Raw genomic sequence first — 25,668 nt, 5'->3', positions numbered from 1 at the left:
CAGGCCCTCTCCATGTTGGAGCAGGCAATATATGCAATATCTGACACTGTCATTCCCTGCTGTATTAGGGAGATCACTCATCCATCTCTGGAATTGGCAACACAGTCAATGTCATCTGTTCAATGGAAGATTGGCTGGGCAGGCCACTGGGCAAATGAAGTCATGATTCAAGCTCCTCAACTGATTGTGTGGCAGCTCTGATACCCTTCCGCAAGGATTCCAGTTGTTTTCCTGATCTGTGCAATCTCCAACAAGGAGTGGACCCTTTTTATTCATACATAAGATGTGGATGCCAATATTTACCACTCATCCTAATTGCCCTTGCAAAATTGATGGTGATCTGGCTTCCTGAACCACTGCAGCCTATTTGGGATAGATACATGCAAATCATGTAAGGAAGGGAGTTTCAGGATTTGTTCCAGGGAGAGGAAAGGAAGGGCTTTATTCTTCCCATGTGGAATGGTGTGAAGCCTGGAGGGGAACCTGAAGGTGGTGGTGCTCTATGCATCAAATCATGATTAAGTCCTGTCTGTTCTTGCCATTCTAGGGGAAATCATCCAATATTCGATTATTTTGCGGGAATCAAGGTCTTAATGTTACTGCTCTGATTCTGATCCATATTCCCTTGCAGAGAGTCATGATTCTGGCTGATGAGTGATTTCTTAGAATTCAAATCATGTTTGATCAGAAGTCTCATGAACCTACAAACATATGTAATAAGACCACAAGAAAACCATTTGGCCACTTAAAGTCTTCTCTGTCATTCAATAAGAACATGCTGATCTGTTTGTGTTTCTAATCCTACATTCTAATCTCCCCTCAATAACCATCAATTCCCTTGCCGAACTGAATCCATCTACTTCTACCTTAAAAATACTTAACGACTTTGCTTCCACCACTATCTGATGCAAAATGCTTCAAAGTTGCTCAACACTCTGCAAGAAACAAAATTTCAATTCTGGCTGAAAGGGTGCATTTTGAAGCAGTGAACTCTAGTTTTGGACTCATCCACAACAGGAAATATCCTTTCCACTTCCAACTTTTCAAGACCACTTCAATCAAGGTACACCTTACTCTATGAAATTCAAATACAAACAAGTCCAGCCTGTACAACCAATCCTCATAGGACTACCTAATTATTCAAAGTATAAATCTAGTAAATGTTTTCTGAACTGAATCAATGCATTTACATTCTTCCTTAAATAAAGAGACCAAAACTGCACACAGCCTTCAGCATATGGTCTCATCAACTCTGTGTATAACTGAATTATGACATCCTTACTTTGATGTTCAATGAGACACATAATAAAGAATTGCAATAAAAAATAACTAATTATATCTCACTAGTTTTTTTTATTACATGTTGCACCTGCAAATTAATTTTTCATGAATCATGCATCAAAATACCTATATTGCTTTGCATATCGGAATTCTGCAATTATTCTCCATTTATGTTTTTTCTGCTTCTTGCCACATAACACTTCATCTATCTGACTTCTGCCATTCACTCCCCTATCTTGGTGCTATCTGTGAATTTAATTGCCATGTTTTGTTCCTATCGTTAAGTTATTGACACAAATTATAAAAGGTGGAGTCCCATCACAGGCACCAATGGGATGCCATTCTTCAAATCCCACTGATCAAAGACCCTCTACATGCACTCTGCTTTCTGTTTGCCAGTAATATATGTATTCATGTTAGTATCTTATCCCCTACACCTTGAACTTTTAACTATTTTGTTGTCAGTGGTGAGACCAACGAACAATACTCACAGCAATTCAGGAACAGGAAAATTCAACAATACTTCATCTCATAGCCCTTCCAAAATTGTAAATCACAAATTATGTTGATTACTTTCATGTAGCTGATTGCATTATTTAATTTGAATGCCAGTTTTACATATTCTCCCCACCTCCAGCACCGTTTTCTCTCATAATAGGCAGGAAGAAATTAATTAAAATTTCTATCAAAGTTTGCATTCAAACTTTTTTTTGTATGAGCATATACAGCAAATGTTGGGATCTTGCTTTACCATCTACTGAATTGCTCCATTGACAAAGGACAGGAAGTGTTGCAACAAGTTTAGAATACACACCTCAGGCAGCAAAGATGGGTCATTTTGAAGCAAGAGGAAACGCAGTTCTTTCATGTCCAGATCCTGAAGCTGGTTAAAGCGAATGATTTTCCAGTTGTGTAAACTATGGATGTCATGGGAGTATTTGCAAGCATCACTGAAAGGAATAAATGATAACTATTTCAGAGAAAAAGCTGATAATGTATTTTCACAACATTCCCTTAGCAAGAGACTAAACATAACGTTTCCTACCAGTATGAATTCTTCTGAAACTAAAACAATGTGTGTTTGCCCTCTTCTTATTTAGTTTATGTAGATTATCCCTTGTGGATTTCCTGCAGGTTTTTTTCACAGTTGTACCAAGCAGCCTGTCTCAAAATGTGGAGAATATAAAATATGATGACCAATCTCACAAATCTACGCCATTACTAAAACTGCCTATTCCCATTTCCTAACATCACCAATTACAGTCACATGAGCTGGCTGGATGTAGTGACATTGCAACTCCCCTATACCTGTTGATTCCTGCCACAGGCCTCTATTGCTGGTCACTTGCTCAGCATGTTCTACCAAACTGAATAAAGCAGCAATACAATGATGTGATGCCCCACATTAGAGTACTGTCCAATTTTCCAAAATGGCAAAAAAAAGACAGAACTATATCATGGATTCTGAAGGACTGGGTCTCAATCACATGAGATACAGCCTTTGTGGGATTGAAAATGTCTTACAGTCACTCGTGAAACTAGGAAGATCAATGGAGATGTCACTGGAAGAGTGCTCCAGTGTCAACTTCAGTTTTGTGATGCAGCTACTAATATTGTCTGTGCCTCACGAGCTGCCATTCTTGGCAAAACGTTTTTGCACAGTTGCAAATGATTCAATGAATGATTCATGCTCAGAGAGTTGACTGCTTTGGTAATTTAAAACCATATTATTCAGCACAGCTTTATATCGTACTTAAAGACAGTCTGGCATTACGTTGAAGTTAAGTCCCTTCTGATCTTGTTCTGTCATTCCAACCCATTCTCGATTATGCGCTCCACCCAATATTTTCTGCTCTAATTCCAGTTCGATGTCTGATTGCTCTGGACTGGATATTCTGATGCTTTCTGCAGCTGGACTGAACTGAACAATGTGATGTGAGGTGACTGTGAATCACCGTCTCAAACCCTGTAGTAAAAATGCATGCAAAACAGCCGAGACAGCATGCTACAGCCAGAAATAAGAGACTGCGCAAAGAATCAGATCAGAAGTAAAACACTGCGCATGTTAGAAATGCAGAAAAAGCTTAGAAAACTGGACATTATCTGGAGATAAGGAAACAGAGTTAACATCTCAGATTGGTCATCAGAACTGATGTGATCAAAATTGCATGGTCCTCCCAAATGGTTTATACCAAATGGTGGTATAAACTAAACAATGAAATGATCCATGAACTTTGATTCTCTCAATTTTGGCAAAATGTAGTACATGACAACAAAACTAAAATGAAGTATCTGAGTCACCTTCAGCCAAAAGTGCCAAATGGATGTTTTATCTCAACCTCCTCCTGAGGTTAACGGCACCTGGAATTACAGGTTTTTGGCCGTTTCAATTCATTCAAATGGATTTCAAAGAATGACTGACTGTGCTGAATGCAACAAAGACTTTCAACAACCACCCAGTAATAGTTCTTAAAATGTGCATCCCAGAACTGGCCATAACGTTAGCCAAACTATTCCAAAAATGCTACAACACTGGCATCTATCTGGTAAAATGGAAAATTGCCCCTGGTATGCCCTGTCACCAAAAGCTGGACAAATCCAAACTGGACACTACTGCGCAACTAGTCTACCTTCAGTCATAGCCAAAGCAAAGGAATGACTGCATTAAGTAGGACTTACTCAGCAATAACCGATCAAGTCTAATGAAACTTCATGGCATAATACATTTTGAAACCTCGGTACTAAATTGGCAAAATGATGTATAGTTTTATGATTGAATTGTATTTCTATATTGTGTGTAATAAGAAGGGAAGACATAATCCTAGTCTCTTTTTTAAATTCTATGAGTGATGTCAACTTGATTGGATGTTTGTTGACACGTGCATTTTCAAAGAGGGTTTAAAATCTTGGAACAGAGCTTGAGGTGAATAGTTCAGTGCATTAGAAACAAGGCATAGAAAAATACTTTTGGTTGCATAGCAACAGGGGTGCTGTATCACTGAAATGCAGAACTACCTAGTAGGTCCAAGTGTTCACAAGTTCAGTCAGACCAAAAGGTTAAATGCTGTTAGTACAGCAGTCTCCAAAACCATCAGGGCTGGCAAAAAGTCTTGAAAAGGTTAGAAAAAATACTAGAAACACAAATCTGCTGGAAGCTGAGGGTGCTGTGTGTTTGGTCTGAAAATGTTCACAAGTGAGTCAGAAGAAAACTCCATAAAGTAATTACAGCTGTTCTAACTGAGAGAAAAGGATTAATAAAATAAAATTAATTGACCGCTTGCTGAGCTTTGAGTCAATAAAACGTGATTTAGGGAAAAAGTATTGAACTTTTATTTCCAATATCTTAATAAGAAAGTTTCAAATAGTTCATGTATAGTGTAACATTGGGCCAAATGTTCCAAGGAATGGTAATCATAGGCAGATGATAACCCCAGACCCTCTTTTTAACATGGCAAAAGAGCCCCACATGCTGATCAGCTTCCTTCAGAAATATGAAGCTGTACTTCCATTCTGACATGTTCCCTGTATCGCAGAACTGTGGAGGGGAAGGCAAATGACATTCCCTTTATCACAACACTCAGTTACCATATTCTGTGTCAAAACGTGTGACGCTAGAAAAGCACAGCTGGTCAGGCAGCATCCAAGAAGTAGGACAATCAATATTTTGGGCATACGCCCTTCATCAGGAATGTGAGGGGTCGGGGTCTGAGAGATAAATAGAATGGTGGGATCGGGCTGGGGAACGTAGCTGGGAAGGCGATAGGTGCTTGCAGGTGGAGGGTGATGGTGATAGGTCGGAGGGGACAGTGAAATGGATAGGTGGGAAGGAAATCAGACAGTTGAGACAGGCCAAGAGGGTGGTGCCAAGTTGGAGGGTTGAATCTGGGATGAGGTGAGGGGAGGGGAGATTTGGAAACTAGTGAAGTTGACGGTGATGCCATGTGGTTGAAGAGTCCCAAAGTGGAAGATGAGGCATTCTTCGGCCAGACATCAGCTAGCTTGTATTTGGCGGTGAAGGAGACCCAGGACTTGCATGTCCTTTGCTCAGTGGGAAGGAGAGTTAAAGTGGTTGGCCACAGGGTGGTGAAGCTGTTGGGTGCGTGTGTCCCAGAGGTGTTCCCTGCAACACTCCACTTTCAATGCAGGCAGCTAGAAACTGATTTATACTTGTTTTAAATGTTATTTTGACCTAGGAAACAGTCATGAAAAAACACTGCAGAGTGCAGCCTCAAAAAATTATTCATCTGGAGGCTTTGGTGATGATAGTGTGAGGAGTGATCTCTTCTATTCAAAAGGAGTTGTAGTAACAGTTGTGGGCTATCTCTTATCATTTTTGGAGTTCAGATTTCAAGTTAGTGCATATAAGTCTTGATTATTTTTGTGAACGGTTTAAAAAGAAACAAATTATTGAGTTATTTCCAAAACAATGATCTAATTCAGTATATGTCAGTGAGCAGGTGACGGCAAAATCCCTGCAGCATTAAGGGAAGATTGTTGATACTCTGAGGATTGCAGCAGGGAATATAAACATTGGAAGGAATTAGTTTTGGATTTAGCATAAGCAAAGTTTGGTTATAGTTTAGAAAAACCTAGAGATTAAAAGTTTTTAGGAATTTTGGAGGAGAACAGACTGGGGTCAGAAACAAATATAGATTCTCTCAGAAAGGCGTGTAACTCCAGTGAAGGCTCAGTTACTTTGAGGCAAAAGTTTAGTTTGGGGAACTTCTAAACCAGATGTATTTCAATAGAAATGTGCCGATGATTAAAAAACTGTGTCATGACCATAGGTCAGAACCCTGAAGTGTTATGCACATTTTAAATTTTATCTCCAAAGTGTGTGTTAAAAGGGACTATTACAGCCAAAAATGGCTACAGAAATAAATTACATAGCAATTGTAGAGTGAGAGAGAAAGAGAGAGAGAGAGAGAGACCCACAGAATTTCACTCATAAAGTTGAAAATGGAACATCAAATGACAACTCTTCAAAGCCGGAAGAGACAAATCAAAGCAGACCAGGCCATGATCTCTTGTGACTACAAAGTGCACAACAGCCTGGGGACTACATCCCAAACTGCAGACAGATTTTGTGTTATTCCTCTGAAGAATACACAAATGCAATGGTAAAAAAGCCAGTTTCAACTATAATGGTGTGTCCACATGGGTCTTGCAGACTAAGATACTTCAGTGTATTAGCCTGGGTTTCAGCATTAGCATACTGTGGTGATTACTGTCAAAAGCTGTACCTCAGTTACTCAACGCTGCAGGTAAAGGTATTCTCCCACTCAGAGTGCCAGAGGTCAGCTAGCTACTGAGTGAGACAACATGAACCAGGACAACTAAAGGACTGTCTTTCAAGTTCATTTGGATCTGAGAGAAAGGTATCAGTGAGAAAGGAAATATTTTTAAATCAACCAAGAGGTGGGTGAATACAGAAGGGGAGCCAGTTCATCCTTCATCACCCAGATGTTTAACCATTTGTGGTATTTCAAATGCAACTATAATAAATTGGTATACCTGACCTGATGTTTGGGCATTAAATGGATAAAGTTAAAACTTTTGGTGTTGTGAGTATTCATTTGAGAAGACTTCACAGTTGATATGTTAGTACCGGAGAAAAACACTTAAGTCAAATCTTAAGATTTGATATAGAAAACCGACTTCTGTGGAGCTGAAAATCTGTGAAGTGATGGTTTGCAGGAATTGACGAGACTTTTTTTTTGCTGTGTGCTTTAAGAGCCTTCGAAATGTGTTCATATATTAAGATAGCTTGGTTTGTTTTATTTTCTTACACACAATAAACTTCTGTTTCATAGTTAAAGAAAATTTACAGCCTCATGTGGCTACATTTCAGAGAATAATCACCCAATTCAATTTTAAAAATCTATAAGTTTCACTCTGAGTTCTGACTTGTCCAAGATGAACACCAACCGAGATCATAACAATGTCTTGATGCCTCCAGTCACATGAGCTAGGTCAGCTGTTTCCTTCAAACATTAGAGTGTTAAATGTTCTGATAATTGCTTTTATTATCTCTCAAGTATATGTCTAATTATTATTACCATTGGCTATCATTGTGCATAAGCAGTCATTAGTTACCATGGTGACCATTGTAAACTTAATTCATATGAAAGCCAAAGCTTTAGAAACTAATTTTCTTTTGGAATACCATGTAAACTATTCCCTAATATGTAGGCATTCAGCTGCCACAACATTTGCAACTTCCTTAAAAAAAGCTCAATTAGTCAAGCATGACCCACCCTTTATAAATCCATTCTAACTCTCATAGATCAACTACACTGCAACTACATTTTTTGATGATAAATTCTAGTGCATTCCACACAACTGACATTAAACTGAGGAGTCTGCAGTTTCTTGGTTTCTCCCTTTCTTTAATAATGGATTAACATTACAAATGGGCATGAAATTCTTGCGTTGCTGCCATTGTCCATTTATCATGAATTAAATGTTTGAAAATGCTCTTTTCCAATTCAAATGGCACAACTGTTACATCTGGAGAGCTTCTGAAAATTAAGACTAGTATTTCTGCAAATGCCTTGCCTAATTCGTTAACGATCGACAGCGAAAAACATCCCATGGCTTATCTATTTTGTTGTCCACAATGCCACTCAGACTTATCTTCAATCTCTTTAAGTACTAGTGGCAGAAATGTTCATAACTACCAGGTACATTTAGACTCTCACTAAAATATTGTACTACTGTTAGATAGTATAATCTGAATACCACCAATTCTACCACATTAGATTTTGGTGCATCGTCAGTCAGTTACTATTACTTGCAGTGGAATCAAAATACCACCTTTGCTTTCCCTTTTTGCCTGCTCACCGGTGCTTTCCCCTGTTTTAGTACTTCTTGAAAGCAGCTATTGGACCAAACGCACAAAGATAATAAACTCATGAGAACATTAACGGAAATTGTATGATCTGAAAGATGCATGCGAAAACATGATAGGATGCCTCCAATCCGTGTTGCAACCCTATTCCCTAGACATCTTCACTGAATTGGCCCCCATGCTTCTCGTGGGGAGACCAAAGCAGCACCAGAACTACTTTATGTGGAGGTTTCTGCAAGTACGGAAGAGGCTACACTCTTTCTCGGGCTGAAGATGCTTTTCCCCACCATCCCAATGCATTTTTACTACTGAGTACAATCTTAGACTTTACTTCAGAAACACCAACAGAAAGTGAAGAACAAACTTTTTTTTTACAATGGTAACAGTATGACAAAGTAAGATATTCTTCCATAAATATTGTTTAAAGTTTGCCTTTGCCACTAGCTTTCCATTATCTCAGTTACCAACAGTGTCTCACATTGACTTAGTTAGCTGTTTAGTTTTTGACGATCTGGCCTATACATTACCTTTCTCCTGAGTATTTGCAGTGGCCCAGAATAAAAAATCTGCACAGGTGAAGTTGGCCACAGTCTTGACATTTCTTGTTCGGGTAGTCCTTACAGAGCCGGACAACGGTGGTGGCTATAATTCGACTGTCCGACGTTAGCTCAGACTCTGATATTTCTCCCCCAGTTTCTGGGACAATGGTAAAACGCTGGCAGCCCTTCAATGTCATGGTTAGATGCACGTCAGATACTGCATCACTTTTGGAGAGAATTCTGCGGAGCTGCTCATAAAGCAGTGACCCATTATTGGAACACAGGATCTTGACGATTTTCTGTTGGAGTGTTGACAGTGACATTTCTGCCCGTCGTTTTCTTGCCGAATGACTGTGACAAAATCCTTCTCAATATGTGAGTTGGAAACCTGGGAAATGAAAGTGAAACTTCAGCGACGTAAATCCTTCTCCAGAACGAAACGGCATGATTAATTAATTGGAACTAGTGTTGCAATCACCACAAAAGATAGAGTTAGAGTTTTGAAATTTCTTGCATCCTTTAAAAAGATAAACTGAAGCCGTGAGGTGTCTCTGTGGTACCATAAACCTTTTCATTTCTTGCCCAAATTAACATGCTCCATGGTCGGAGTACAACCGAAACATTTCCGGCTAAAACACAGATAATAAAAAACTCTAAAACACATGACCACGATCGGGTGTTAATGGCGTTGTATCCAGAGCAGATGAATACTCAGAGAACATGAATAAAGCAGATTATTGCAGCTGGGAAGAGGCATGTTGGCTGTGTTAGAGAGGTGGCTACATCACAAAAATACTTCATTGGCGAAAGTTGTGAAGGGCGCTACATAAAAGCAAGTGTTTTTTTAAACTCAAAATAGGATTTCTCCGGACTGTGAATACCAGTCTCAGGTATGCGACTTTAGAAGTGTTTTATACACATATCACAAAGAATAAGGAAAAGATCGAGATAGCAGGAAACCTTTCAGATGGAGAAATACAGATTTGATCGTTCTTCTTGAAGTATCCCCCCCCCCCCCCCCATTTCAAAGCTCTGTTGCTTGTTGTCAAAAAGTGTAGTGCTGGAAAAGCACAGCCGGTCAGGTAGCATCCGAGGAGCATGTTTCGAGCGTAAGGTCTTCATCAGCAAGGTCAGTATGTGTAGTTCTCACTTTCTCCTCTGTTGCTTGTTGTGTCAGGTATTATTGTGGAGAAAATATAGAGAACCACCGGGAGACGCAGAGAGTTCTTCAAAAAATAGGTCTTTTATTTGCAAACAAAAAGTGACACTGAAAAAGCAGATTAACCTCAGGGTCCGTGGATTTTTATATTTTTTTTATCATGTTTCTGTTAGCTTCTCAGCATGCCCAACTATATTAATCAAAGTACCTCACTCTAGCTACACAATAACTCAGTGATGTTAGTTCCCATTATCTCTTTAGTTGTACATTCTACTTAATGTTATTCTAATGTCACCGTTAGATATTTATTGCTAACTGTGCTACAGTGATCTTTCCATTCCAGACTAACCTGTCATGATAGATATTTAGCTATCCCATCTGTTACAATAGTCTCCTGTCTCAAGCTGACTCTACTAACTATTAATTAGATACTTTAATGTCATGTCCCAAATATTTATTGCCCCAATCCTGTCATAATAACACTTCACAGAGAAACTTGCTTTCGTAGTTGTGTTATCTCATCTCGCCATAGTGACTTTTCAGCCTTAACCTTACTCTGCTAATTGGTGTAAGAATGTTCCACTATGGTTATCCCATCCTGCCTTCCACAGAATACAGGCTGCCAGTGGTCTCATGCTTTAACCCTTCCCATGCTTTCATGTTCTTTATTTTCCATAGTAATCGCTTGCTAAGGTTCATGCTAGTTGAATGTAAGGTTCTCCAGAGTGCTTCTTCCTTTGTGGGATAAGAATAAACAAGTTTTTTTTAGCAATGGTGAACAAAGAAATCTGATCAGGTTACTGATCTAGTTTGTGGATGTTGGCTAAAACTTTCCTCCCTGTTGGTTTCTTTTTCCCTCTCTACCTTGCAGTACCCAAGCACAGGATTTGAATATCACCTTGACCAAGGAGAAGATGCTGGAGAAGCTGAAAGGTCTGAACATGAATGTCACCTGGACCAGATGGACTATACCCAGACTTCTGAAGGAGATAACTGAGAATGTAGAGGCATTGATGGTGATCTTTCATGAATCACTGAAGTCAGGGAGTGTCCCAGAGTACTGGAAAATGGCTACTGGAACACCCCTGTTTAATAGGGTTGGGAGGCAGAAGACAGTAAGCTATAGGCTGTTTAACCTGACCTTGGTAATAATCAGTCTGACCCAACATTGGGACACAAACAGACTTTAACCTCATGCCTTTAATGCATTATCTGAGCAGAGGTTTTGTTAAAACTATCTTGAGAATGTAACTTTAAAAAGTTCTGGGATTTACAAATGAAGGAACCAAAACTAACATGATCATTCTAAAAGATGAAAGGCTTAAGCTTAATTCGTTTAATATTACGTTCCATGACACTGCAATCCTGTTGCTATAAAGTCTGTGTCATATGATTCTGCTCCACTACCACCTGATAAAGGAGCAGCACTATGAAAGTCAGTGCCTCCAAATAAACCTGTTGGACTATAACCTCATGTGGTGTGATTTTTAACTTTGTGCACCCCAGTCCAACATCAGCATCTCCAAATCGTAAACATTTAGAGTCCATTATTAAGGATGAGATTGCGGAATACTTGGAAGTGTATATGAGATAGGGCTGAGTCAGCATGGTTTCATCAACCAGAGGTCACGCCTGACAAATCTGTTCGAATTCTTTGAAGAGGCAATGAGGAAGTTGAATAAAGAAGAGCCAGTGAAATTTGGAACTTCAAAAGGCCTTTGAAAGATGCTGTATAGAAGACTACTAAATAAGATAAAAACCCTTAATGTTAGGGGTAAGGTGCTGTATGGAGAGGGGATTGGCTGACTGGCAAAATAGCAGAGAGTGGGGATAAAAGTTATTTTTCAGGAGATCAGCCGTTGACTAGAGGAGTTGCACAGAGACCAGTGTTGAGATCACAACTGTTCACATTATACATTAATGATCTGGAAAAAAGGAACTGAGGGCATCGTTGCTAAGTTTGCAGTTGGCACAAAGTGAGGTGAAAGGACAGATTGCTTTCAGGAAGCAGGGAGGCTGCATAGGTTAGGAGAGTGGGCAGATGGAATGTGGGAAAATGTGAGGTTACGTGCTTTGGTCAAAAGAATAGAGGCTTAGGCTAGTTTGAAAATCTGAAGCACAAATGGACTTAGGAGTCATAGTTCAGGATTCTTTTAATGTTAACATGCAGATTCAGTTGTTGGTTAGGAAGGCAAATGCAATGTTCGCATTCATTTTGAGAGGGGTACAACACAAGAATATAAATGTACTGCTGAGGCTGTGGAAGGCTCTGGTCAGACACATTTGGAATATTGTGAGCAGTTATGGGCCCAGGAATGATGGAAGGATGTGCCTTGGAAGGGTCCAGAGGAGGTTTAAAAGAATGACCCCAGGGATGAAAGGTTTGTCATATGAGATGCAGTTGAGGACTCTGAATCTGTACTTGATGGAGTTTAGAAGGATGAGGGGGATCTGATTGAAGCTTATCGAATATTGAGAGGCCTAGATAGAGAGATATGGAGAAGATGTTTCCTTTAGTAGGAGAATGAAATGTGGAGGATTCCTTTTAGCCAGAGAGTGGTTAATCTGCCACTGCCACAGAAGGCCTTGGGGGCCAAGTTATTGAGTGCACTTAAGACAAAGATAGATTGGTTTAGTAAGGGATCAAGGGTTACTGGGAGAAGGTAGGAGAATGGGATTGAGAAACATGTCAGCCATGATCAAATGATGAAGCAGATTTCTTGGGCCAAGTGGCCCAATTCTGCTCATATAACTAATGCTCTTATGGAGGGTGTAGGGGCGCGTATGGCGTTGGTGGTGGTAAGTGCCTCCATTCTCTAGAAGGATCCAATGTGTATGAAAGTAATCTGGGCCCATTTCAACATCATTTGAAGTGAATGTCAGTCCAATACACTGCAAAGAACTGAAGGAATTTTAAGATTATAAGTCTTTATCACATAGTGTCATAGAGGTGTACAGTATGGAAACAGACCCTTCGGTCCAACTCGCCTATTCTGACCAGATATCCTAAACTAATCTACTCCCATTTGACAGCACTTGGCTCATATCCCTCTAAACCCTTCCTATTTAGAAATATGTATATGGTCGTTCCTCAGCCTTCGATGCCACTCCCTATAACTCAAACCCTCCAACCCTGACAACATCCTTGTAAATCTTTTCTGAACACTTTCAAATTTCACAACATCATTCAGAGAGGAGGGAGACCAGAATTGCACACAATATTCCAAAAGTGTCTTAACCAATGTCCTGTACAGCCACAACATGACTTCCCAACTCCTGTACTCAATACTCTGACCAAGAAAGGAATGCAAACTAAACACCTTCTTACTATCCTACCTACCTGCACATCCACTTTCAATGATCTACAAACTAGTTTGCAAGTGGGGCTGATCAGGAAAATAGTTCAGTTTCCTTGTTGAGTCAGTGCAAATGTCACTGTGGTGGTCTGGGAACACAGTTCATCCTGGCAGAGTTGGCACACAGTTCATCCTAATGGATTGGACATAGAGTTCACCCTGGTGGAGAGGACAATGTGGTTACATTGATGAAGTGGACACAGGGATTACCCTGGCACAATCGGCAAAGAATGAACCCTGGTGATGGGGGAGCAGAGTTCACCTTGGAGGAGGGGATGCAGAGATAGCACTGATGGAATGGAAACAGTGGTCACCCTGGTTGAGGGGGTGCAGTGGTCACCCTGGTGGAGGGGGTATAGTGGTCATTGTGGTGGAAGGGGTGTAGTGGTCACTCTGGTGGAGGGGGTGCAATGGCCACTCTGGTGAAAGGGGTGCAGTGGTCATCCTGGTGGAAAGGGTGTAGTGGTCACTCTGGTGGAGGGGGTGCAGTGGTCATTCTGGTGAAAGGGGTGTGTGGTCAATCTGGTGGAAGGGATGTAGCGGTCACCTTGGTGGAGGGGGTGTAGTGGTCACTCTGGTGGAGGGGGTGCAATGGCCACTCTGGTGGAAGGGGTGCAGTGGTCATCCTGGTGGATGGTGCATAGTGGTCACTCTTGTGGAGGTGGAGCAGTGGTCACTCTGGTTGAAGCAGTGCAGTGGTCACTCTGGTGGAAGCGGTGTAGTGGTCACCTTGGTGGAGAGGGTGTAGTGGTCACTCTGGTGGAGGGGGAACAGTGGTCACTCTGGTGGAAGTGGTGTTGTGGTCACCCTAGTGGAAGGGATGTAGTGGTCACTCTGGTGGAAGGGGTGTAGTGGTCATTCTTGTTGAGATGGTGCAGTGGTCACTCTGGTGGAAGGGGTGCAGTGGTCACCCTGGTGTAGAGGTTGCAGTGGTAACTCTGGTGGAGGTGGTATAGGGGTCACTTTGGTCGAAGGGGTGTAGTGGTTACTCTGGCGGAGGGGGTGCAGTGGTCAACCTGATGGAGGGGTGTAGTGGTCATCCTGTTGGAAGGAGTGCAGTAGTCACTCTGGTGGAGGGGGTGTAGTGGTCATTCTGGTGGAGGGGGTGCAGTGGTAATGCTGGTGGAAGGGGTGCAGTGGTCACTCTGGTGAAAGGGGTGTAGTGGTCACTCTGGTGGAGGGGGTGCAGTGGTCACTCTGGTGAAAGGGGTGTAGTGGTCACTCTGGTGGATGGGGTGCAGTGGTCACTCTGGTGGAAGGGGTGCAGTGGTCACTCTGGTGGAAGGGGTGTAGTGGTCACTCTGGTGGAGGTGGTGCAGTGGTCATTCTGGTGGAAGGGGTGCAGTGGTCATTGTGGTGGGGTGTTGTGGTCAATCTGGTAGAAGGGGTGCAGTGGTCACCCTGGTGGAGGGGGTGTAGGGGTCACTCTGGTTAAAGGGGTGCAGTGGTCACTCTGATGGAAGGGGTGCAGTGTTCACACTGGTGGAGGGTGTGTAGTGGTCATTCTGATGGAAGAGGTGCAGTGGTCACTCTGGTGGAAGGGGTGGAGTGGTCACCCTGGTGGAGTGGGTGTAGTGGTCACTCTGATGGAAGCGGTGGAGTGGTCACCCTGGTGGAGGGATGCAGTGGCCATGCTGGTGGAAGGGGTGCAGTGATCATCCTGGTGGAAAGGGTATACTGGTCACTCCAGTGAAGGGGGTGTAGTGGTCACTCTGGTAGAGGGTGTGTAGTGGTCAATCTGGTGGAAGGGGTGTAGTGGTCACTCTGGTGGAGGGGGTGCATTGGTCACTCTGGTGGAGGAGGGTGCAGTGGTCACCCTGGTGGAGGGGTTATAGTGGTCATTCTGGTGGAAGGGGTGTAGTAGTCACTCTGGAGGAAGGGATGTAGTGTTCATTTTGGTTGAGGGGTTGCAGTGGTTTCTCTGGTAGAGCAGGTGCACTGGTCACTCTGGTGGAGGGGGTGCAGTGGTCACTCTGGTGGAGCGGGTGTACTGGTCATTCTGGTGGAAGGAGTGCAGTGGTCACTCTGATGGAACAGGTGCAGTGGTCATTCTGGTGGAGGGGGTGCAGTGTTCATTCTGGTGGAAGAGGTGTAGTGATCACTCTGGCAGAACGGATGTAGTGGTCACTCTGGTGGAATGGGTACTATGGTCACTCTGGTGGAAGGGGAGCAGTGGTCATTCTGGTGGAGGAGTGCAGTGGTCACTCTGGTGGAGGGGGTGCAGTGGCCACCCTGGTGGAGTGGGTGTAGTGGTCACTCTGATGGAAGCGGTGGAGTGGTCACCGTGGTGGAGAGATGCAGTGGCCATGCTGGTGGAAGGGGTGCAGTGGTCATCCTGGTGGAAAGGGTGTACTGGTCACTCGGGTGAAGGGGGTGCAGTGGTCACTCTGATGGAAGGGGTGCAGTGGTTAGTCTGGTGGAGGGTGTGTAGTGGTCATTCTGGTGGAAGAGGTGCAGTGGTCACTCTGGTGGAAGGGGTGCAGTGGCCACCCTGGTGGAGTGGGTGTAGTGGTCAATCTGATGGAAGGGATGGAGTGGTAACCCTGGTGGAGGGGTGCAGTGGTCACTCTGGTGGAAGGGGTGTAGTGGTCACTCTGGTGGAGGGGGTGCATTGGTCACTCTGGTGGAGGAGGGTGCAGTGGTCACCCTGGTGGAGGGGTTATAGTGGTCATTCTGGTGGAAGGGGTGTAGTAGTCACTCTGGAGGAAGGGGTGTAGTGTTCATTTTGGTTGAGGGGTTGCAGTGGTTTCTCTGGTGGAGCAGGTGCAGTGGTCACTCTGGTGGAGGGGGTGCAGTGGTCACTCTGGTGGAGCGGGTGTAGTGGTCATTCTGGTGGAAGGAGTGCAGTGGTCACTCTGATGGAACAGGTGCAGTGGTCATTCTGGTGGAGGGGGTGCAGTGTTCATTCTGGTGGAAGGGGAGTAGTGGTCACTCTGGTGGAAGAGGTGTAGTGGTCACTCTGGTGGAATGGATGCTATGGTCACTCTGGTGGAAGGGGATCAGTGGTCATTCTGGTGGAGAAGTGCAGTGGTCACTCTGGTGGAGGGGTTGCAGTGGCCACCCTGGTGGAGTGGGTGTAGTGGTCACTCTGATGGAAGGGGTGGAGTGGTCACCCTGGTGGAGGGGTGCAGTGGTCACTCTGGTGGAAGGGGTGTAGTGGTCACTCTGGTGGAAGCGGTGTAGTGGTCACTCTGGTGGCAGGGGTGTATTGGTCACTCTGGTGGAGGAGGGTGCAGTGGTCACCCTGGTGGAGGGGTTATAGTGGTCACTCTGGTGGCAGGGGTGCATTGGTCACTCTAGTGGAGGAGGGTGCAGTGGTCACTCTGGTGGAGTGGGTGCAGAGATCACTCTGGTGGAAGGGGTGCAGAGGTCACTCTGGTGGATGGGGTGCAGTCGTCACTCTGGTGGAGAGGGTGTAGTGGTCATTCTGGTGGAAGGGGTGCAGTGGTCACACTGGTGGAGGGGGTGCAATGGTCATTCTGGTGGAAGGGGAGTAGTGGTCACTGTGGTGGAGGGGGTGCTTTGGTCACTCTGGTGGAGCGGGTGTAGTGGTCATTCTGATGGAAGGGATGGAGTGGTCACCCTGGTGGAGGGGTGCAGTGGTCACTCTGGTGGAAGGGGTGTAGTGGTCACTCTGGTGGAGGTGGTGCATTGGTCACTCTGGTGGAGGAGGGTGCAGTGGTCACCCTGGTGGAGGGGTTATAGTGGTCATTCTGGTGGAAGGGGTGTAGTAGTCACTCTGGAGGAAGGGGTGTAGTGTTCATTTTGGTTGAGGGGTTGCAGTGGTTTCTCTGGTGGAGCAGGTGCAGTGGTCACTCTGGTGGAGGGGGTGCAGTGGTCACTCTGGTGGAGCGGGTGTAGTGGTCATTCTGGTGGAAGGAGTGCAGTGGTCACTCTGATGGAACAGGTGCAGTGGTCATTCTGGTGGAGGGGGTGCAGTGTTCATTCTGGTGGAAGGGGAGTAGTGGTCACTCTGGTGGAAGAGGTGTAGTGGTCACTCTGGTGGAATGGATGCTATGGTCACTCTGGTGGAAGGGGATCAGTGGTCATTCTGGTGGAGAAGTGCAGTGGTCACTCTGGTGGAGGGGGTGCAGTGGTCACTCTGGTGGAGCGGGTGTAGTGGTCATTCTGGTGGAAGGAGTGCAGTGGTCACTCTGATGGAACAGGTGCAGTGGTCATTCTGGTGGAGGGGATGCAGTGTTCATTCTGGTGGAAGGGGAGTAGTGGTCACTCTGGTGGCAGGGGTGTATTGGTCACTCTGGTGGAGGAGGGTGCAGTGGTCACCCTGGTGGAGGGGTTATAGTGGTCACTCTGGTGGCAGGGGTGCATTGGTCACTCTAGTGGAGGAGGGTGCAGTGGTCACTCTGGTGGAGTGGGTGCAGAGATCACTCTGGTGGAAGGGGTGCAGAGGTCACTCTGGTGGATGGGGTGCAGTCGTCACTCTGGTGGAGAGGGTGTAGTGGTCATTCTGGTGGAAGGGGTGCAGTGGTCACACTGGTGGAGGGGGTGCAATGGTCATTCTGGTGGAAGGGGAGTAGTGGTCACTGTGGTGGAGGGGGTGCTTTGGTCACTCTGGTGGAGCGGGTGTAGTGGTCATTCTGATGGAAGGGATGGAGTGGTCACCCTGGTGGAGGGGTGCAGTGGTCACTCTGGTGGAAGGGGTGTAGTGGTCACTCTGGTGGAGGTGGTGCATTGGTCACTCTGGTGGAGGAGGGTGCAGTGGTCACCCTGGTGGAGGGGTTATAGTGGTCATTCTGGTGGAAGGGGTGTAGTAGTCACTCTGGAGGAAGGGGTGTAGTGTTCATTTTGGTTGAGGGGTTGCAGTGGTTTCTCTGGTGGAGCAGGTGCAGTGGTCACTCTGGTGGAGGGGGTGCAGTGGTCACTCTGGTGGAGCGGGTGTAGTGGTCATTCTGGTGGAAGGAGTGCAGTGGTCACTCTGATGGAACAGGTGCAGTGGTCATTCTGGTGGAGGGGATGCAGTGTTCATTCTGGTGGAAGGGGAGTAGTAGTCACTCTGGTGGAAGGGGTGTAGTGGTCACTCTGGTGGAATGGATGCTATGGTCACTCTGGTGGAAGGGGATCAGTGGTCATTCTGGTGGAGAAGTGCAGTGGTCACTCTGGTGGAGGGGTTGCAGTGGCCACCCTGGTGGAGTGGGTGTAGTGGTCACTCTGATGGAAGGGGTGGAGTGGTCACCCTGGTGGAGGGGTGCAGTGGTCACTCTGGTGGAAGGGGTGTAGTGGTCACTCTGGTGGAAGCGGTGTAGTGGTCACTCTGGTGGCAGGGGTGTATTGGTCACTCTGGTGGAGGAGGGTGCAGTGGTCATTCTGGTGGAAGGGGTGCAGTGGTCACTCTGGTGGAGGGGGTGCAATGGTCATTCTGGTGGAAGGGGAGTAGTGGTCACTGTGGTGGAGGGGGTGCTTTGGTCACTCTGGTGGAGTGGGTGTAGTGGTCATTCTGGTGGAAGGAGTGCAGTGGTCACTCTGATGGAACAGGTGCAGTGGTCATTCTGGTGGAGGGGGTGCAGTGTTCATTCTGGCGGGCGGGTGTGCAGTGTTCACTCTAGTGGAAGGGGTGCAGTGGTCACTCTGGCAGAACGGATGTAGTAGTCACTCTGGTGGAACGGGTGCCATGGTCACTGGTGGAAGGGGAGCAGTGGTCATTCAGGTGGAGGAGTGCAGTGGTCACCCTGGTGGAGGGGTGCAGTGGTCACTCTGGTGGAAGGGGTGTAGTGGTCACTCTGGTGGCAGGGGTGTATTGGTCACTCTAGTGGAGTAGGGTGCAGTGGTCACTCTGGTGGAGGGGTTATAGTGGTCATTCTGGTGGAAGGGGTGTAGTAGTCACTCTAGAGGAAGGGGTGTAGTGGTCACTTTGGTTGAGGGGGTGCAGTGGTTTCTATGGTGGAGCAGGTGCAGTGGTCACTCTGGTGGAGGGGGTGTAGTGTTCATTCTGGCGGAAGGGGTGTAGTGATCACTCTGGCAGAACGGATGTCGTGGTCACTCTGGTGGAACGGGTACTATGGTCACTCTGGTGGAAGGGGAGCAGTGGTCATTCTGGTGGAGGAGTGCAATGGTCACTTTGGTGGAGGGGGTGTCATGGTCATCCTGGCGGAGGGGGTGTAGTGGTCATCCTGGTGGAAGGGATGCAGTGGTGACCCTGCTGTGGGGGTGCAGTGGTCACTCTGGTGTAGGGGGTGCAGTGGTCACTCTGGTGGAGCGGTGCAGTGGTCACTCTGGTGGAGGTGGTATAGTAGTCACTCTGTGGAAGGGGTTGTCGTGGTCACTCTGGTCGAAGGGGTGTAGTGGTCACTCTGGCGAAGGGGGTGCAGTGGTCATCCTTGCGGTGGGGGTTTAGTGGTCATCCTGGTGGAGGGGGTGCAGTGGTCATCCTGGCGGTGGGGGTTTAGTGGTCATCCTGGTGGAGGGGGTGCAGTGGTCACCCTGGTGCAGGGGGTGCAGTGGTCACCCTGTTGGAGGGAGTGCAGTGGTCACTCTAGTGGAGGGGGTGTAGTTGTCATTTTGGTGGAAGGGATGCAGTGGTCATTCTGGGAAAGGGTTGTAGTATTCAATCTGGTGGAGGGGGTGTAGTGGTCACTCTGGTGCAGGGAGTGCAGTGGTCACTCTGGTGGAGGGGGTGTCATGGTCATTCTGCTGGACGGCTTGCAGTGGTCATTCTGGTTGAGGGGGTGCAGTGGTCAATCTGGTTGAGCGGGTGCAGTGGTCAAACTTGTTGGAGGGGGTGCAGTGGTCAATGTGGTGGAGGGTTGTAGTGGTCACCCTGGTGGAATGCGTTTAGTGGTCACTCTGGTGGAGGGTTGCAGTGGTCACTCTGGTGGAGTGGGTGCAGAGATCACTCTGGTGGAAGGGGAGTAGTGGTCACTCTGGTAGAAGGGGTTTAGTGGTCACTCTGGTGAAGGGGGTGCAGTGGTCATCCTGGCGGTGGGGGTTTAGTGGTCATCCTGGTGGAGGGGGTGCAGTGGTCACCCTGGTGCAGGGGGTGCAGTGGTCACTCTGGTGGAGGGGGTGTAGTGGTCACTCTGGTGCAGGGAGTGCAGTGGTCACTCTGGTGGAGGGGGTGTCATGGTCATTCTGCTGGAAGGGATGCAGTGGTCATTCTGGTTGAGGGGGTGCAGTGGTCAATCTGGTTGAGCGGGTGCAGTGGTCAAACTTGTTGGAGGGGGTACAGTGGTCACTGTGGTGGAGGGTTGCAGTGGTCACCCTGGTGGAATGCGTTTAGTGGTCACTCTGGTGGAGGGTTGCAGTGGTCACTCTGGTGGAGTGGGTGCAGAGATCACTCTGGTGGAAGGGGTGCAGAGGTCACTCTGGTGGATGGGGTGCAGTCGTCACTCTGGTGGAGAGGGTGTAGTGGTCATTCTGGTGGAAGGGGTGCAGTGGTCACTCTGGTGGAGGGGGTGCAATGTTCATTCTGGTGGAGCGGGTGTAGTGATCATTCTGGTGGAAGGAGTGCAGTGGTCACTCTGATGGAAGGGGTGCTTTGGTCACTCTGATGGAACAGGTGCAGTGGTCATTCTGGCGGGCGGGGGTGCAGTGTTCACTCTGGTGGAAGGGGTGCAGAGGTCACTCTGGTGAAAGGGGTGTAGTGAGCAGTCTGGTGGAAGGTGTGCAGTGGTCACTCTGGCAGAACGGATGTGGTAGTCACTCTGGTGGAACGGGTGTTATGGTCACTCTGGTGGAAGGGGAGCAATGGTCATTCAGGTGGAGGAGTGCAGTGGTCACTCTGGTGGAGGGGGAGTAGTGGTCACTCTGGTGGAGGGGGTGTAGTGGTAATCCTGGCGGAAGGGGTGTAGTGGTCATCCTGGTGGAAGGGATGCAGTGGTGACCCTGGTGGAGAGGTTGCAGTGGTCACTCTGGTGGAGGGGTGCAGTGGTCACTCTGGTGGTGGTGGTGTAGTAGTCACTCTGTGGAAGGGTTTGATGTGGTCACTCTGGTCGATGGGGTTTAGTGGTTACTCTGTCGGAGGGGGTGCAGTGGTCATCCTGGCGTTGGGGGTGTAGTGGTCATCCTAGTAGAGAGGGTGCAGTGGGCACCCTGGTGGAGGTGGTGCAGTGGTCACTCTGGTGGAGGGGGTGTAGTTGTCATTCTAATGGACGGGGTGCAGTGGTCATTCTGGTGGAAGAGGTGTAGTGGTCATTCTGGTGGAAGGGGTGTAATGGTCACTTTGGTGGAGGGGCTGCAGTGGTCACCCTGATGGAAGGGGTGCAGTGGTCATTCTGCTGGAGGAGTGCAGTGGTCACTCTGGAGGAAGGCATTTAGTGGTCACTAAGGTGGAAGGGGTGAAGAGGTCACTGTGAGGGAATGGATGCAGTGATCACTCTGGTGGAAGGAGTGCAGTGGTCACCCTGGTGGAAGGGGTATAGTGGTCGTTCTGATGGACGGGGTGTATTGGTATTCTGGTGGAAGGGGAGTAGTGGTCACTCTGGTGGAGGGGGTGCAGTGGTCACTCTCGTGAAAGGGGTGTTGTGGTCAATCTGGTGGAAGGTGTGTAGTGGTCACCTTGGTAGAGGGGGTGTAGTGATCACTCTGGTGGAAGGTGTGCAGTGGTCACTCTGGCAGAACGGATGTAGTGGTCACTCTGGTGGAATGGGTACTATGGTCACTTTGGTGGAAGGGGAGCAGTGGTCATTCTGGTGGAGGAGTGCAGTGGTCACTCTTGTGGAGGAGGAGTAGTGGTCACTCTGGTGGAGGGGGAGTAGTGGTCATCCTGGCGGAGGGGTGTAGTGGTCATCCTGGTGGAAGGAGTGCAGTGGTCACTCTGATGGAACAGGTGCAGTGGTCATTCTGGTTGAGGGGGTGCAGTGTTCATTCTGGTGGAAGGGGTGTAGTGATCACTCTGGCAGAATGGATGTAGTGGTCACTCTGGTGGAACGGGTACTATGGTCACTCTGGTGGAAGGGGAGCAGTGGTCATTCTGGTGGAGGAGTGCAATGGTCACTCTGGTGGAGGGGGTGTAGTGGTCATCCTGGTGGAAGGGATGCAGTGGTGACCCTGGTGGTGGGGGTGCAGTGGTCACTCTGGTGGAAGAGGTGTAGTGGTCATTCTGGTGGAAGGGGTATAATGGTCACTTTGGTGGAGGGGCTGCAGTGGTCACCCTGATGGAAGGGGTGCAGTGGTCATTCTGGTGGAGGAGTGCAGTGGTCGCTCTGGAGGAAGGCGTTTAGTGGTCACTACGGTGGAAGTGGTGTAGTGGTCACTGTGAGGGAATGGATGCAGTGATCACTCTGGTGGAAGGAGTGCAGTGGTCACCCTGGTGGAAGGGGTATAGTGGTCGTTCTGATGGACGGGGTGTATTGGTATTCTGGTGGAAGGGGAGTAGTGGTCACTCTGGTGGAGGGGGTGCAGTGGTCACTCTCGTGAAAGGGGTTTTGTGGTCAATCTGGTGAAAGGTGTGTAGTGGTCACCTTGGTGGAGGGGGTGTAGTGATCACTCTGGTGGAAGGTGTGCAGTGGTCACTCTGGCAGAACGGATGTAGTGGTCACTCTGGTGGAACGGGTACTATGGTCACTTTGGTGGAAGGGGAGCAGTGGTCATTCTGGTGGAGGAGTGCAGTGGTCACTCTTGTGGAGGAGGAGTAGTGGTCACTCTGGTGGAGGGGGAGTAGTGGTCATCCTGGCGGAGAAGGTGTAGTGGTCATCCTGGTGGAAGGAGTGCAGTGGTCACTCTGATGGAACAGGTGCAGTGGTCATTCTGGTGGAGGGGGTGCAGTGTTCATTCTGGTGGAAGGGGTGTAGTGATCACTCTGGCAGAACGGATGTAGTGGTCCCTCTGGTGGAACGGGTACTATGGTCACTCTGGTGGAAGGGGAGCAGTGGTCATTCTGGTGGAGGAGTGCAATGGTCACTCTGGTGGAGGGGGTGTAGTGGTCATCCTGGCGGAGGGGGTGTAGTGGTCATCCTGGTGGAAGGGATGCAGTGGTGACCCTGGTGGTGGGGGTGCAGTGGTCACTCTGGTGGAGGGGGTGCAGTGGTCACTCTGCTGGAGGTGGTATAGTAGTCACTCTGTGGAAGGGGTTGTCGTGGTCACTCTGGTCGAAGGGGTTTAGTGGTCACTCTGGCGAAGGGGGTGCAGTGGTCATCCTGGCGGTGGGGGTTTAGTGGTCATCCTGGCGGTGGGGGTTTAGTGGTCATCCTGGTGGAGGGGGTGTAGTTGTCACTCTGGTGGAGGGGGTGCAGTGGTCATTCTGGGAAAGGGGTGTAGTATTCAATCTGGTGGAAGGGATGCCATGGTCACCCTGGTGGAGGGCGTGCAGTGGTCACTCTGGTGGAGGGGGTGTAGTGGTCACTCTGGTGCAGGGAGTGCAGTGGTCACTCTGGTGGAGGGGGTGTCATGGTCATTCTGCTGGAAGGGATGCAGTGGTCATTCTGGTTGAGGGGGTGCAGTGGTCAATCTGGTTGAGCGGGTGCAGTGGTCAAACTTGTTGGAGGGGGTGCAGTGGTCACTGTGGTGGAGGGTTGCAGTGGTCACCCTGGTGGAATGCGTTTAGTGGTCACTCTGGTGGAGGGTTGCAGTGGTCACTCTGGTGGAGTGGGTGCAGAGATCACTCTGGTGGAAGGGGTGCAGAGGTCACTCTGGTGGATGGGGTGCTGTCGTCACTCTGGTGGAGAGGGTGTAGTGGTCATTCTGGTGGAAGGGGTGCAGTGGTCACTCTGGTGGAGGGGGTGCAATGTTCATTCTGGTGGAGCGGGTGTAGTGGTCATTCTGGTGGACGGAGTGCAGTGGTCACTCTGATGGAAGGGGTGCAGTGGTCACTCTGATGGAACAGGTGCAGTGGTCATTCTGGCGGGCGGGGGTGCAGTGTTCACTCTGGTGGAAGGGGTGCAGAGGTCACTCTGGTGAAAGGGGTGTAGTGAGCAGTCTGGTGGAACGGGTGCTATGGTCACTCTGGTGGAAGGGGAGCAGTGGTCATTCAGGTGGAGGAGTGCAGTGGTCACTCTGGTGGAGGGGGAGTAGTAGTCACTCTGGTGGAGGGGGTGTAGAGGTCATCCTGGCGGAAGGGGTGTAGTGGTCATCCTGGTGGAAGGGATGCAGTGGTGACCCTGGTGGAGAGGTTGCAGTGGTCACTCTGGTGGAGTGGTGCAGTGGTCACTCTGGTGGTGGTGGTGTAGTAGTCACTCTGTGGAAGGGTTTGATGTGGTCACTCTGGTCGATGGGGTTTAGTGGTTACTCTGTCGGAGGGGGTGCAGTGGTCATCCTGGCGTTGGGGGTGTAGTGGTCATCCTAGTAGAGAGGGAGCAGTGGGCACCCTGGTGGAGGTGGTGCAGTGGTCACTCTGGTGGAGGGGGTGTAGTTGTCATTCTAATGGACGGGGTGCAGTGGTCATTCTGGTGGAAGAGGTGTAGTGGTCATTCTGGTGGAAGGGGTATAATGGTCACTTTGGTGGAGGGGCTGCAGTGGTCACCCTGATGGAAGGGGTGCAGTGGTCATTCTGCTGGAGGAGTGCAGTGGTCACTCTGGAGGAAGGCATTTAGTGGTCACTAAGGTGGAAGGGGTGTAGTGGTCACTGTGAGGGAATGGATGCAGTGATCACTCTGGTGGAAGGAGTGCAGTGGTCACCCTGGTGGAAGGGGTATAGTGGTCGTTCTGCTGGACGGGGTGTATTGGTATTCTGGTGGAAGGGGAGTAGTGGTCACTCTGGTGGAGGGGGTGCAGTGGTCACTCTCGTGAAAGGGGTGTTGTGGTCAATCTGGTGAAAGGTGTGTAGTGGTCACCTTGGTGGAGGGGGTGTAGTGATCACTCTGGTGGAATGTGTGCAGTGGTCACTCTGGCAGAACAGATGTAGTGGTCACTCTGGTGGAACGGGTACTATGGTCACTTTGGTAGAAGGGGAGCAGTGGTCATTCTGGTGGAGGAGTGCAGTGGTCACTCTTGTGGAGGAGGAGTAGTGGTCACTCTGGTGGAGGGGGAGTAGTGGTCATCCTGGCGGAGGGGGTGTAGTGGTCATCCTGGTGGAAGGAGTGCAGTGGTCACTCTGATGGAACAGGTGCAGTGGTCATTCTGGTGGAGGGGGTGCAGTGTTCATTCTGGTGGAAGAGGTGTAGTGATCACTCTGGCAGAACGGATGTAGTGGTCACTCTGGTGGAATGGGTACTATGGTCACTCTGGTGGAAGGGGAGCAGTGGTCATTCTGGTGGAGGAGTGCAATGGTCACTCTGGTGGAGGGGGTGTAGTGGTCATCCTGGCGGAGGGGGTGTAGTGGTCGTCCTGGTGGAAGGGATGCAGTGGTGACCCTGGTGGTGGGGGTGCAGTGGTCACTCTGGTGGAGGGGGTGCAGTGGTCACTCTGGTGGAGGTGGTATAGTAGTCACTCTGTGGAAGGGGTTGTCGTGGTCACTCTGGCGAAGGGGGTGCAGTGGTCACCCTGGTGCAGGGGGTGCAGTGGTCTCTCTGGTGCAGGGGGTGTAGTCGTCATTCTGGTGGAGGGGGTGTAGTCGTCATTCTGGGAAAGGGGTGTAGTATTCAATCTGGTGGA

At 48.3% G+C, this 25,668-nt stretch overlaps 1 protein-coding gene across 1 annotated transcript in view; it reads right to left on the bottom strand.

Moving 5' to 3' along the window:
• Nucleotides 1-9,186, bottom strand: part of LOC140457797 (protein mono-ADP-ribosyltransferase PARP12-like) — a 52,350-nt gene extending 43,164 nt beyond the window's left edge. Inside the window, exons 1-2 of the mRNA XM_072551419.1 lie at nucleotides 8,659-9,186; nucleotides 2,096-2,231 (exon numbers count right to left, since the gene is read on the bottom strand). Of these exons, the coding sequence (XP_072407520.1) occupies nucleotides 2,096-2,231; nucleotides 8,659-8,993 (471 nt within the window). The 5' untranslated portion in view covers nucleotides 8,994-9,186. The remainder of the gene's footprint in view (nucleotides 1-2,095; nucleotides 2,232-8,658) is intronic.
• Between the last annotated feature and the right edge of the window lie 16,482 nt (nucleotides 9,187-25,668).

This window comes from Chiloscyllium punctatum, chromosome 32 (genome assembly GCF_047496795.1).
Source record: "Chiloscyllium punctatum isolate Juve2018m chromosome 32, sChiPun1.3, whole genome shotgun sequence".
Classification (NCBI taxonomy): Eukaryota; Metazoa; Chordata; class Chondrichthyes; order Orectolobiformes; family Hemiscylliidae; genus Chiloscyllium; species Chiloscyllium punctatum.
The sequence above is the reverse complement of the archived record's forward strand: the minus strand, read 5'-3'. Positions and strand labels throughout refer to the sequence as shown.